The sequence below is a fragment of the Megalobrama amblycephala genome, linkage group LG16, assembly GCF_018812025.1.
Source record: "Megalobrama amblycephala isolate DHTTF-2021 linkage group LG16, ASM1881202v1, whole genome shotgun sequence".
Taxonomy (NCBI): domain Eukaryota; kingdom Metazoa; phylum Chordata; class Actinopteri; order Cypriniformes; family Xenocyprididae; genus Megalobrama; species Megalobrama amblycephala.
This window is the reverse complement of record NC_063059.1, coordinates 39,529,231-39,543,443: the sequence shown is the minus strand read 5'-3', so window position 1 is coordinate 39,543,443 and position 14,213 is coordinate 39,529,231. Positions and strand designations below refer to the sequence as shown.

General features: G+C 36.3%; 3 protein-coding genes across 6 annotated transcripts in view; all 3 read right to left on the bottom strand.

The window, feature by feature from the left end:
* LOC125248653 (gastrula zinc finger protein XlCGF17.1-like) overlaps nucleotides 1-1,815 on the bottom strand; it is a 103,890-nt gene extending 102,075 nt beyond the window's left edge. The window contains exons 1-3 of one of the 4 annotated variants that reach the window (XM_048160747.1): nucleotides 1,324-1,654; nucleotides 961-1,058; nucleotides 696-853 (exon numbers count right to left, since the gene is read on the bottom strand). In XM_048160747.1, coding sequence (XP_048016704.1) covers nucleotides 696-853; nucleotides 961-1,058; nucleotides 1,324-1,357 — 290 coding nt within the window. In that variant the 5' untranslated portion in view covers nucleotides 1,358-1,654. Of the gene's footprint in view, nucleotides 1-695; nucleotides 1,059-1,323 lie in introns of those variants that run through there. The other 3 variants (XM_048160746.1, XM_048160745.1, XM_048160743.1) reach the window with 3 other exon arrangements.
* Nucleotides 1-14,213, bottom strand: part of LOC125248622 (gastrula zinc finger protein XlCGF52.1-like) — a 150,071-nt gene that overhangs the window by 83,556 nt on the left and 52,302 nt on the right. The window lies entirely within an intron of this gene.
* On the bottom strand, nucleotides 5,891-13,203 carry LOC125248629 (zinc finger protein 501-like). The gene is made up of 3 exons (XM_048160685.1): nucleotides 12,893-13,203; nucleotides 10,447-10,696; nucleotides 5,891-7,250 (listed from the first exon to the last, which is right to left on the bottom strand). Exons 2-3 carry the CDS (start codon nucleotides 10,529-10,531, stop codon nucleotides 6,082-6,084), a joined length of 1,254 nt encoding a protein of 417 aa, XP_048016642.1. The 5' UTR covers nucleotides 10,532-10,696; nucleotides 12,893-13,203; the 3' UTR covers nucleotides 5,891-6,081.

The following is a 14,213-nucleotide window of genomic DNA, read 5'->3' as shown; positions in this document are numbered from 1 at the left end:
ATTTTGAATCTGTCTCCTACTCTTCCACCAACTTCTTCTCTAACTTTAGCTGCCGCGTCAACACTGATTGGCCCTATTCACGAGATAGGGTGGGACTTACTATTTTATTGGGTCCCTCTGTCGCTGACTGAATAATTAATAAATACTCCGTCTTGGACTAAACCATTTTTTCTGGAGGGGTGAAGAGCAGGTATTTGGAAAACTAATTTCATCAAAGTGCATGTTTCTGTGGTTTTCATTAAAATCTCTAGCATATACAACTAATATAAATATTAGAATTACTCACAGAACAGGGACCTATAGTTAAACTGCTGGATTTTGTGGGCCCCCTATAATTGTCACTACCTTTCACCCCACCAGCGACGGCCCTGGATGCAGGCACCCCTGTATACTGAAATACTTAATTAATTACACTTCTTAAATTAAATGAACATATGTGCATGATTTTAGAAATATGGAGCATTTTGGTAAGGTTATTTATGAGTAGCATTTAAAACAGCCTATAGAAAGGTTGCTCATTTTATGGGAATGCAAATTTTATAAGGATGAAACAAGTCACAAGTTAAATTGTTCGATTAATATAAATTAAACAGAAATCTAACAAAAGATAAAATAAATCAATCATACACAATATGTACTGAATATAGACTATATTTAATTCTCTGTAAACAATGTACATTTAGTTAACACCTTACCTTAAAAAGGGAACATCTCTGACCTGCAGAATGAAAACATTTCCGAAGAAAATATTCCACATTTGTCCTTCATTCGCGATTGTTAACAGCGTCGATTTTAGCTTCAAACGGTGAGTTTCAGCACTCGTCTCGTCTCTCACGCTTCTCTGTCTCTCTTTCTATTGAATTAATAAAAACATTATAACATACACTTACAGTTACATTCATAATAGCATCAAAGGAAACGACAAAGAGAGAGAAAGAGAGAGAGAGAAGGTAACCAAACTATAGAGGGTCTCGCATGCTTCTGTCTTCGGCGCATCCTCAGTGCGCACGGTGTCACGTTTCTTAAAGGGACCGCATTCAGTAAAGCACATCTCTGCACTGTTTTGAAATAAACACACTATCATTATTAACAATACACAATAATAATAATATATGATATATGGAATTATTCCTTGGCATCCTCACGTACTAAACTGCATTTTTTAATTGTTTGCATGCTGGAGGTACGCTATTATGTTGTGTGCAGTTAACATTGAAGCTAGCTAGTGAGAGAAAATGGCACTATCAAAGAGTCTAAAGAGGAAAGTTGTCAGTGAAAATAGGGCATACAAAGAATGGAAAGACAACAATGTGTTTATCCTACCTAGTTTTGTGAATGCAAAGCCGGTGTGGCCCATTATAATGATATTGTCTACACTGGATGCAGTATGGCGTGGCGCGTCACATTCCCGTCAGTAAACGTATTCCCCGTTATATTTATGAAGTAGTCCAAGTGCTTTACACTGGTCGATTTGTTGCGTTTAGTGTAGACAGCTTTTAGCTGTTGCGGCGCAGCACGTCTGTCCACACGAAGCCGGAGCTTACCCTAACCGATCTTTTTTTTTTCCTCGACTCAAAAAAAATCTGCGTCCACACAAAACCACTGAAACAACTCAAGATGATGTAGTATACATGCCAGACCAGTATGTGGCGCTGTAATTCTGCCACAGAGATGCACTTAAAGCAGCAAATAAGACTTGGAGCATGCACATAAACCTTTTAACGAAAATTATGACTAAATATCATCGTCAACGAACCTTTATCACGTGACGAAAACAAGATGAGACGCAACATAAAAGCTGGTCATGTGACGATGACTATAATTAAATGTATAATACAATATTGTTGACGAATAAAAATGAGACTAAATGTGGTTTAAAAAATAAAAACTATGCCAAAATGTCTCTTCATTTTCGTTAACCAAAATGAGACGAGACTAAATGTTATAACGTTATTTCGTCTCGTCTCATTTTGGTTAACGAAAATGAAGAGACATTTTGGCATAGTTTTTATTTTTTAAACCACATTTAGTCTCATTTAGTCGCGTTATTATTGCAGTATTTCTGTTTCCTGTGTCTCATCTCAGGATGCATCAGGTCGCACTGTGCAGACGCAGTCGATGTCACTTTCTCTGACATCTCTGAAACTCTTCTTACATTGAGTACAGTGGTGCGGCTTCTCTCCAGTATGAAGTTGTTTGTGTAATTTCAGTGATCTCAACCAACTGAAACTCTTGTTACAATATGAACACTTGTAAGGTTTTTCTCCAGTATGAATTCTTTGGTGCTGTTTTAGTTGACTAGATGTAGTAAAGCTCTTCCCAAAGTCACAACACACACGATCTTTACCTTCATCATGTGTTTTCTGGTGAAGTTTAAAATCACGCATCCATGAAAAACACTTTTTGGCCTTAAATTTTTTGCCTATTGCCGACCACTTACAGTGTACACTTACAGTGCCGACCACTTACAGGCTACAGTGTACATTAATCAACATTCATGATTGGTATTCCCATTGTCAGATAAGGCCTAAAAACTAGAGGAAAGAAAAAAAAGAGAGAAAAACAACAATAATAATACAACCAGAAATTGTTCTGTAAAATACAGTTACAACGCGCTGTATACCAGGTTACGAGTCCCAGCTCGCGAACCTTTGATGGTTTTGTATCGAGCCAGATCAGTGTTGGGTGGCATGAAGTCCAAAGCAAGCGCCCAAGCATAGTTTTTGGAGATTTATGGACTGACATATACAATTGTGTTCACAAATATTGCATTACCACAAAGTAATCAACTATACTGTTTAAAATTAAAAATAAATAACAAGATTCCAATATCCATCAAGGCACCAAGTCAAGACACTATATGGAAAACATTAACAGATTCTAAATGAGTCTCAGCTTGTATCAGTTTTATTAATATTACATAGGCTACTTTGATGGTATAAATAACATGTTTTAGTGCAAGTTAAAGAGTGTCAAAAACATTTGAATTTCCACAGTTTTGCAAACAGTTTTTGAGTTTCTGTTATTAAGAGAGGTGGGAATGTCTGTGTGTTCACCCAGAACACCCTATCAACCACATACTCTAGAAACACCCCAGCAACTGCATAGCAAGAGCCAAACAGCCATCCAGGTCAAAAACTAGTCAAAAACGTTTCCTCTTCTAACAAAATCAAACTTTGGCCTAAGATAACACACAAAACGTAACAAATACACAGATTACTGCTCTGCCCAGTGAACACTAGTGAGATTGTATAACACTGTAATGAAAACCTCTTATTGGGATACAGGAATTATTTTGCATCTCAATGTATACTACAATATACAAAGATACTTTTACAGATGCAGATACAGTAAAATACAGCAATTAAATTTTGAAAAGAAAAAAATCATTTTCATTTTACTATTGTAAAGTGTTCTTGCAGTAAATGAAAAGCATGAAAAAAGTATACGTATATGAACTTGGTATGCACCACAGTACAGTATTCTGTCAATTACAGTACAGTAAAACAAAAAAAAGAGAGAGAGAGAGAGAGAAGTAAATTCAGCATCCTCTGCACTTTTGGCCAAATTTCATTATAGTATGCAGCAGCGGCGAGCAGTGAAAAATGTGGCCAATGCAGTTACGTTGAATTAATTTATAGCTAATATACGCGTTTTCAGAGTTAGTTTACTCATTTGCTTGCTCATGACAAATTGCAACACAGTGAAAAGTATTTTTAATATGCTGGAACTCTTATTGAGAGGAGCCCATATTTACCTGTTGAGACGTGCTTTCACAAGCACCTTTAAGAACTTTTGTGATGTTTGAGTCAACAGAGGCGCGACATGCGAAAGATGCATTTGCAAAATATGCTGTATTTCTGTAATCCAATAGGTGCCACTAGTGTCACATAAACAACATACTTCACCTTTAAATTTATAAGTTTAGGACACAGATCTAAATCAGACACGACAAATTATAAACACCATGGCGTCAATTTAAATGTATGCCAGAAGCACATTTTAAATTAATAATAAATTAAATTTAAAAACTTTGGAAAGTCAATTTCAATTACTCAATTACTTAGATGACATGTTAGAGTTCTTTAGCGATATAATGTTCCAGCAAGTCTGCTTAATCAATTACCAAAGAAGCATGTCAAAATTATTCAGGAAAATAAGATTTTATCAAGGTGATAAAATGTTGTGTAGCAAAAAATGAGTACACCCTCCTAAAAAGTTACTAAATAAAACAAAATAAAAATGTTCTGGTGTAAGTTTAAGGCAATGTTTGATCAACTGGTAAGTATGTTGAACTGAAACATTTAAAGATAAGTAATTTCATGACAATTAAAAGTGCTATATTGCCCACTTAATCATTCTCAGAACTTGGGAGAAAACTGTCAGGAGACTTATTTCTTAGAACAATAGATAACAGTTCTACAAGAGGATTACCAAATAATTGTTTTAAGTGTGAAAATATAGCAAAGGTAACACAGAAATTTAAAAACAATGGACTTGTGACAAGGCCCCTGAAATAATCAGGCCTTCATTTTGAGCTTTCATTTAGTGATGAGGGATTTTTTGATAGACAAAGAGCAGGAGAAATACCAAGCGAGTGTCTTAGAGCCATCAAAAGCTATGAAAAGAGTGACTGTTTATCTCACAGAGTAAGATGCAGACTGCAGAAATGACATGCATGGTTGTTGTTCTCACTGGAACTACCTACTGTAGCCAAAGCACAATGAAGTCAGCCATTTCCAAAGCCCATATTTACAAAATATAGATTCTGGGAATCAATACTCTGACCAAACCAATCATTCTGGATCTAACAGCATCCAAAATGTTCTGGTGTTGCTAGAGGAGTACAGTGAGAAGTGCCTGGTTCCCACAGTAAAGTTCAGTGGTAATAAAACTCTTATATAGGAATGTATGAGTGCTGAAGGTGAGGGCGTTGTGCTTTATCAGTGCTGTCATGAATTCCCACAACACTGTGTAATTTAATACACAAACGTGAAACAGAAGATGTTACCCTTTCCTCATTCCCTGCATTGATGGGAATTTTTTCAACATGACAATGAGGATATGCATTCTCCCAAGGTGAAAAACCTTCTGTGGACATGTATTGCACTCAATCTTAACACTCTTGAGCGCCTGTGGGGGATTCTGTAGAGACTAGTTGAGCAACACTCCCCATTAAAGATCAGGGCATTTAAGGAGCTCATCATCCAGGAGTTAAACAGGACAGATGTGACAATTTGTCATGAACTTGTACACTCCGTGCCAAAAAGCTTCAAAGCAGTATATTCAAAAATATGGATGATATACTAAGTACTAGAATATTATACATTTGTTAAATAAAATCTAGGGTGTACTTATTTCTGTAATCCTTAATTTAAACAAAATTACATAGATTAAAAACATAGATTTCTCAGTTTTTATTATGTATATGTTTAAACATTTTAGTTTTGCCATGTTTCCATGAATTGTATTAGTGATCATAAAGAAAACACATCTTTTGTATTTGTTCAGAGGGGGTGTACTCATTCATGCTGTGAAAAGTGACTGGCAAGATCTGGCAGCAGCTCAATGCCTGTTTCTTCTCGACATTTTATTTTTGACTTTTTTCTCAAAATGTAATGAATTTTTCTCTAAACATAGTGACTTTATTCTCAATTTAATGAGTTTATTCTCAAAGTTTTATTTAGAATTCTTTCTCTAAATTTAATGAGTTTAATCTCTATTAATAATGACTTTAATCTCGAGATGGTTACATTTTTTTTTTTTTTACTGCTTGGCCCTAATCATCTTCCGTATTTATCACAGTATTAAAATAGAATGATAAAAAAATCATTAATGTGTTTAAAACTAGTCATTCTCTGTGTTTATAAATAGATCAATCAAGACAAAGATGCTATTTCTATTTAATTTCTCATAACTATCACAAGACAATTTAGTGTAAAAACTCCATATTTTATCTCACAGTATTTATTTTTTGACATGATAAAAAATGTTTTGCTCACTTGCAACATTTTCTATATGATCATGAAGGCTTCGTAAATTTTCAAAGCTCTTTTCACATTGAGTACAGTGGTATGGCTTCTATTCAGTATGAACTCGCTCATGTGTTTTCAGGTGTGTAGACTGAGCGAAACTCTTGTTACAATATGAGCACTTGTAAGGTTTTTCTCCAGTATGAATTCGCTCATGTTTTTTCAGGTGTCCAGACTGAGCGAAACTCTTGTTACAGTGTGAGCACTTGTAAGGTTTTTCTCCAGTATGAACTCGCTCATGTTTTTTCAGGTGTCCAGACTGAGCGAAACTCTTGTTACAGTGTGAGCACTTGTAAGGTCTTTCTCCAGTATGAATTCTTTGGTGCCGTTTCAGAAGAGTAGATGTAGTAAAGCTCTTACCACAGTCACAAAACACATGATCTCTTACTTCATCATGTGATTTCTGGTGCAGTTTAAAACTGCTCAGCCGTGAAAAACTCTTTCCACAAAGAGAACACACATGAACTGAATGAACTTTCAAGTGTCGTTTTAGATCTGATGACGAAGTGAAATCTTTACCACATTGATCACAGTGAAATGGTTTTTCTCCAGAGTGATGGAGCAGATGAATTCTCAAACATGCTGCATCTCTGAAACTCTTCTCACACTGAGTACAGTGGTACGGCTTCTCTCCAGTATGAAATCGCTCATGTGATTTCAGTAATCTCAACCAACTGAATCTCTTGTCACAATATGAGCACTTGTAAGGTCTTTCTCCAGTATGAATTATTTGGTGCTGTTTTAGATGACAAGGTTTAGTAAAGCTCTTCCCACATTCACAACACACATGATCTTTCACTTCATTATGTGTTTTATGGTGGAGTTTAAACATACCCAGTCTTGAAAATCTCTTTCCACAGAAGGAACACACATAAGGCTTCTGATCTGAATGAACTTCCAGGTGATAACTGAGACCTGATGCTTGAGAAAAACTCTTTCCACACTGAGTGCATGTAAACGGTTTTTCTCCAGAGTGAACTCTAATATGTGACTTAAGGTTTTCTTTTTGTCTGAAAGTCTTTCCACACTGAGTGCATGTATATGGTTTCTCTCCATTGTGAATTCTCATGTGTTTGTTAAGGGTTCCTTTATACTGGAAACTCTTTCCACACTGAGAGCAGGTGTGCAGCTTTTTGGCTTTTGTTCCTCGAGTTTTGAAGTCACAGTGTTTATTTACTTCATTTAGTTTCTGTCTTTGCTCCTCCTCTTCCATCGGATCTAAAACATATTAAGCTGTTAGAATCAGTTCAATGAGGTTAAATGTGAAAAATAAAAACACGTAGCAGAAAACAAGACACCTGCCTCTGTATCAAGTATCTTTGATGTGCAAAGGTCAGTTCACTTGTTAATATGATTAAACTGATATATTACAGTGCACAGCATAAGTGAGTACACCCCTTCTGAACAAATACAAAAGATGTATTTTCTTTATTATCACTAATACAATTCATGGAAAGATGGCAAAACTAAAATGAGAAATATATGTCATTAATAGCCATAAATTAGCCAATTGTGTTTAAATTAAGGATTGCAGAAATGAGTACACCCTAGATTTAATTCAACAAATGTATGATATTCTAGTACTTAGTATGCCCTCCATATTTTTATAACCCTTCTTGGCACGGAGTGTACAAGTTCATGACAAATTGTCACATCTGTCCTGTTTAACTCCTGGATGATGAGCTCCTTAAATGCCCTGATCTTTAATGGGGAGTGTTGCTCAACTCGTCTCTACAGAATCCCCCACAGGCGCTCAAGAGTGTTAAGATTGAGTGCAATACATGTCCACAGAAGGTTTTTCACCTTGGGAGAATGCATATCCTCATTGTCATGTTGAAAAAATGCCCAACAATGCAGGGAATGAGGAAAGGGTAACATCTTCTGTTTCAAGTTTGTGTATTAAATTACACAGTGTTGTGGGAATTCATGACAGCACTGATAAAGCACAACGCCCTCACCTTCAGCACTCATACATTCCCATATAAGAGCTTTACTACCACTGAACTTTACTGTGGGAACCAGGCACTTCTCACTGTACTCCTCCTCTAGCAACACCATAACATTTTGGATGCTGTTAGATCCAAAATGATTGATTTGATCTCATGAGATATATATATATTTTCACACTTAAAACAATGATTTGGTAATTCTCTTGTACCACTCTCCTCTTTTGTGCTAAGAAATAAGTCTCCTGACAGTTCACTCCCAAGTGCTTCCACTGTTGTCAGCATTAAGTCTGAGAATGGTTCAGTGGGATATATACACTTTTAATTGTAAAGAAATGACTTCTTGTTAAATCAGGGGTCGGGACCGTTGATCCTGGAGGGTCATTGTCCTGCAGAGTTTAGCTCCAACCCTGAAAAAAATCATTCACCTGCCTGTAATTTTAGTAATCATGAAGACCTTGATTGGCTTCTAGGGCTGTCACGGTTAAGGAATTTCCCTTGCGGTATTTTTGAGTGGCTCAATAGCGCGATATGCGGTATTACCGCCATTTATATATATATATATATATATATATATATATATAGAGAGAGAGAGAGAGAGAGAGAGAAAGAGAGAGGTCATATTCAATAACGAAACTAAATAGAGCATTGAAGTAAAGAGAATGTCAAAATAAGGGTCTACAAAACAGAACATAAACCTGACAATAAGATGGTAGAGATATTGTTGTATGTATAATAGTTAGTTTCGATCCTCGAATCCGACTAAACAAGACTTTCTGCTGATATTTCACGAGTATAAGCAGAACTAACGTTACTCATCTCTGCGCGTTCTAGACGGGCTGTCACTCAGTGCAGTTACATTGTTGTGACACAAGGTGGAGGCAAGGGACTGTCTTTGAGTCTTTAAACCGTTCATTCAACTGCACGTTCAAAAACGCAGATTCATTCAAAGAGAGATGAAATGAAACAAGCTGTTGAAATCATTTTAACGTTGAGCGCCACTTTATAAGGCTCAGCTGACCAGTAATGCTTCGATGGTAAGGCAGAGATTTCGCTATCCTTGGACACGACAACTTTTTTTTCACGAATATAACTTGTGTCTCGGCCTGAAGGGCGGTATTACGAAATTGCGGTTATCGCAACAGCCCTATTGGCTTCAGGTGTGTTTAAAGGGATAGTTTACCCAAAAATGAAAATTTGATGTTTATCTGCTTACGCCCAGCACATCCAAGATTAGGTGACTTTGTTTCTTCAGTAGAACACAAATAATGATTTTTAACTCCAACCGTTGCCGTCTGTCAGTCAAATAATGCATTGAAATGGTAACACAATCTAAGAGTCAAAAAAACATGCACAGACAAATCCAAATTAAACCCTGCGGCTCATGACGACACATTGATGTCCTAAAGACACGAAATGATTGGTTTGTGCAAGAAACCGAAACAGTATTTATATCATTTTTTACCTCTAAAACACCATGTCCAACTGCCCTCCACATCTGGTTAGTGAAGTCTGAACACGCTCTGACAACGGAAGTGATGTCTCGTGCTCATTGAAGCAAAGCGCGAGAGATCACTGCAGTCATCAGAGCACGTTTTTTGACCTCACTAACCGGATGCTGAATGCAGTTGGACATAGTGGTGTTTTAGAGGTAAAAAATGATATAAATACTGTTCGGTTTCTCACACAAACTGATCGTTTCGTGTCTTAGGACATCAATGTGTCGTCACGAGCCGCAGGGTTTAATTTGGATTTGTCTGTGCTTGTTTATTTGACTCTTATAGATGATGTTACCATTTCAATGCATTATACAACTGACAGACCACAACGGTTGGAGTTAAAAATCATCATTTGTGTTCTACTGAAGAAACAAAGTCACCTACACCTTGGATGCCCTGGGAGTAAGCAGATAAACATAAAATTTTCATTTTTGGGTGAACTATCCCTTTAATTAGGGTTGGAGCAAAACTTTAAAGGACAATGGCCCTCCAGGATCAACGTTCCACACCCCTGCTTTAAATGTTTTGGTTCAACATATACTTACCAGTTGATCAAACATTGCCTTGAACTTACACCAGAAAATTTTATTTCTTTTTATTTTTTATTTTCTAATTTTTAGGAGGGTGTGCTCATTTTTTCTACACAACATTTTAACACCTTGATAAGAAAATCTTATTATCTTATCTTATTTTTTTAAGCAGACTTGCTGGAACATTATATTTTTAAAGAACCCTAACATGTCTTCTAAGTAATTGAGTAACTGCTTGACTTTCACTCAGCTAAGTTTCAGAGGGGGTGTATTCATTTATGCTGTGCACTGTATGATGATTTACAATGTTTTCTACAATAATGTTATATGCAAGTTGTCATCATTTAGATGGATTCCTATATCATTTATCATCCATACTGACTATTAATTCACATCATCCAAAGCAGTCAACAATGAAGAATCAAGAATGAACACTAACTTATTTGTTCCTCAGTTTCTTCATGTTTTATTCTGGATGGTTCTGGATCACTCATGTCTTCAGACTCCTCTTTAATAAACTCCATCTTTAACAGTCACACAGATTTCAGCTGCTACACCTGGAGTTTGTCCTTCTCTTGTAGGATGATGTGAATATTCCCAGTATTTATTGGTGAATTGTTGTGGGAGGAGCTTCCCCTGCAGGTGTGAACTGTGATCACTGTGTGATACTGACGCCCACAGGACCAGATCTGGAAAAATCAAAAACAGCTGTATGTCCTACGCTTTCCCTATTTTACTTATGGAACAAACCATAAGTAAAATGCTTTTGGCGGAAGCACTTGGAAGGCGATCATTTGATTATATAAAGCATATACATTTACATTTTTGCCGTTTGGAGGCCACTGAAGTCCATTATAAGGAGAATAATCCTGGAATGTTTTCATCAAAACCTTAATTTCTTTTCGACTGAAGAAAGAAAGACATGAACATCTTGGTGCCACCCCGACATGCAACGCGGCGTGACATAGGTGCACGCTCTCTATTGTTTTTATACTGCATATATGACAACAAGGGGTGCAACGGTTCACGGTAAAAAATGTAACCATACTGTTCTCCACTTACGGTTCGGCATGTCCTTGCACTGCGGTCCATCTCAAATGACGACACATCTATAGGCTAATATGGTTTGTTTAAAATAGCAATGTGGAAAACAGACAGACAGAGTTCAAATAATGTATGTTTCAGTCGATGGATGCGCATTCTGGCTTCCCAAAATGTTACAACAACGATAATCAAAAAGCTTGGACTAAATAGTCACTCTTTGTAAACTTTTAGTGCCGTATGCTCTAAGGTCATTCGAAGTGCGCACACACTTATTTCAGACAACGAGCAAATACTGAGTTCTCTTGATAACTTTTGAACAGGATGAAGATGTCCAAAATTTTCTTATTTGGTTTAAATATCAGTTTTTTTCATTTAGTACTGCCCTTTGGAAGCAACAGAAGATACTTGCATGTTTTCCGGAAAACAGATTAAATACAATTTACTTTGATCTTCAAATTCCAAATGTTTTCACCCCCTGGCTCTTAATGCGTCATGTTTCCTTCTGGAGCATCAGTGAATGTTTGAATCTTTTTTAATAGTTGTGTTTGAGTCTCTCAATTGTCCTCGGTGTGAAAAGATGGATCTCAAAATTATACAGTCACTGCTGGAAAGGGTTCAAATATGCAAAAGACGCTGGAAAATCAAAAATTATGCAGGACCTGGAGGATTTTTCTGAAGAACAGAGCTCAGTTTAACTGCTCAGAACAAACAAGAGACTCATGAAGAACCATCACAAAAAAAAAAAAAAAAAAAACAGTTTAGATCATCAGGTAACCACACACAGCATTAATAATCAAGGGTTCACATACTTTTGAGCGGGGTTATTTTAAGAAATTCAGCTATTTTTTTGTTTTGTGGACTATATGTAAACATCTTTTTTGCAAAATATCTTACTCAGGACAGTACTAAATAAAAAATAACATGCATTTTCAATGATCTCTCTTATTTTGATAAAATTATTCACATTTTCACAGATTCTGCAAGTGGTTCACAAACTTTTTCTTGCAACTGTATGTACTGGATCGTGCATGTCTTAAAGGGAAAAAAAACTATTCCTGCTGCCTGTGTTTTTAGTGTTAAATCAAACAATAAATGACAAAGAAATCACTCACTGCTCTTGACTGAATAGCTTTTGTAACTTCAGTAATGATTAATCTTTATTTAATTTATACAGTGAAGATAATATGCAACGTTATTTTATATTTGATTACTTTATCCATTGTCTGTACCTGAAAACTACTGTTTGATACCTGAAAAACCTGAAAAGCACTGCTTATTTTATTTGAATATTTGCTTTATTTAATTTATTTGGTATGTTGCTTGTAGTTTGATTATTTGTTATTATTTTCTTTTTTTTCTTTTTTTTTTTTGACAGTAGTCCTATTTTCCCTGAACATAGCACATACCGAACCGTACCCAAAACCGTGACCCTAAAACCGTGATACAAACCAAACCGTGAGCAATTTGATTTGCACCCCTAATGACAACATATGATGCAGGTGCCCCTGTATAATGAAATACTTCAGTAATTACACCTCTTAAATTAAATGATCATATGTGCTTGATTTTAGAAATATGAGTCATTTGGTATGATTATATAACATTTAAAACGGTATAGGAAGATTGCTCATTTTATGGAAATCCAGATTTTATAAGGATGAAGTAGATCACAGATTAAATTCGTAAATTAATATAAATTAAACAGAAATCTAACAAACATAGAAGAAATCATACACAATATGAACACACTAAGAGGCTGATAAAAATGAATGACTATGTAATTATCTGTACATTACACTATGGAAAATGTACATTTAGGCAACATAAACTTCAAATCTTACCTAAAAATGGAACATCTCTGACCTGCAGAATGGAAATATATCCGAAGAAAATATTCCACATTTGTCCTTCATTCACGATCGTTAACAGCGTCAATTTTAGCTTACAAAGGTGAAAGTTTCAGTCTTGTCTCTCGCGCTTCTCTGTCTCTCTTTTTATTGCATTAACAAGAACATTAACATAACATACACTTACAGTTACATTCATAATAGCATCAAAGGAAACAACAACAACGAGAGAGAGAGAAAGAGAGAGAGAAGGAAAGCAAACTGTAGAGGGTCTCGCGCACTTCTCTCTTCTGCGCATTCTCAGTGCGCGCGGTGTCACGTTTCTTAAAGGGGCCGCATTCAGTGAATCACATCTCCGCACTGTTATGATGAAGCACACACACTATCATAATTAACAATACACAATAATAAAAACAATAATATTAATAATAATAATATATTATATATGGATTCATCATTCTATTCACCTTCACCTGATTACAGTAACAGTATTGCTTTTTCTACATGTCTCCCTGACATATTTCAGGCTATATGTGGTGGCATGACAGGTAAGATAGGCATTAGAGGTCTTCTTGGATCCTAAAATCTGTATCTGACCGGAATCGACCTGAATCACTTCTTACACGGATCTTGGCTGCGCTGTCTGCTTTTGACTCCCAACCGTAAATGACTGAACCGGTTCATAAGAGTCATTTGAAGCGCCTCTGCTGAAAAGCAGTACTTGAAACACTGCTTACATTTATTATTTTATTCTGTGATAATTCTGGGGTGGCAGATGGGGTGGCTTTTTCTTAGGGTGGCAGTTGCCACCCGTGCCACCCCAATAGATCCACCCCTGCAGAAATGCCCAATTACAGTGATCTGTGAACCTATTATCTCTTCTTTTCTACTTTTACAGCATGAAATATACATGAATGAACATCAAAACGTATGTTGAAAGATACAGTACATTTACTGAAATTAATCAATCTCTAATGTAATCACTTAATCAGAGTTTCAACCACAAACATCAATTAAACAGATGTCAGTAAAGATGTCAATAAAAGAGCTTGCAAACAATGTCACAAAACATTGCATTTACCAAAGGAAAGCCATTCAATGACCATAAAGTCTGTTACAGGGGTGGCTAACCCTGGTCCTGGAGTGCCACAGTCCTGCAGAGTTCAGCTCCAATCCTAATCAAACACACCTGAACAAGCTAATCAAGGTTTGAGAGGTTGCTTGCAAGCTATAGGCAGGTGAGTTTTTATCAGGGTTGGAGCCAAACTCTGCAAGACTGAGGGGTGGTTTAGCCACCCCTGGTCTATTCAATTGA

Coding starts and splice junctions, on each gene's coding strand:
- LOC125248629 (XM_048160685.1), bottom strand. CDS start 10,531: ATGGAGTTTATTAAAGAGGAGTCTGAAGACATGAGTGATCCAGAACCA. Junction 7,251..10,446: donor AGAAACTGAGGAACAAATAA/GTTAGTGTTCAT, acceptor AATATGTTTTAG/ATCCGATGGAAGAGGAGGAG.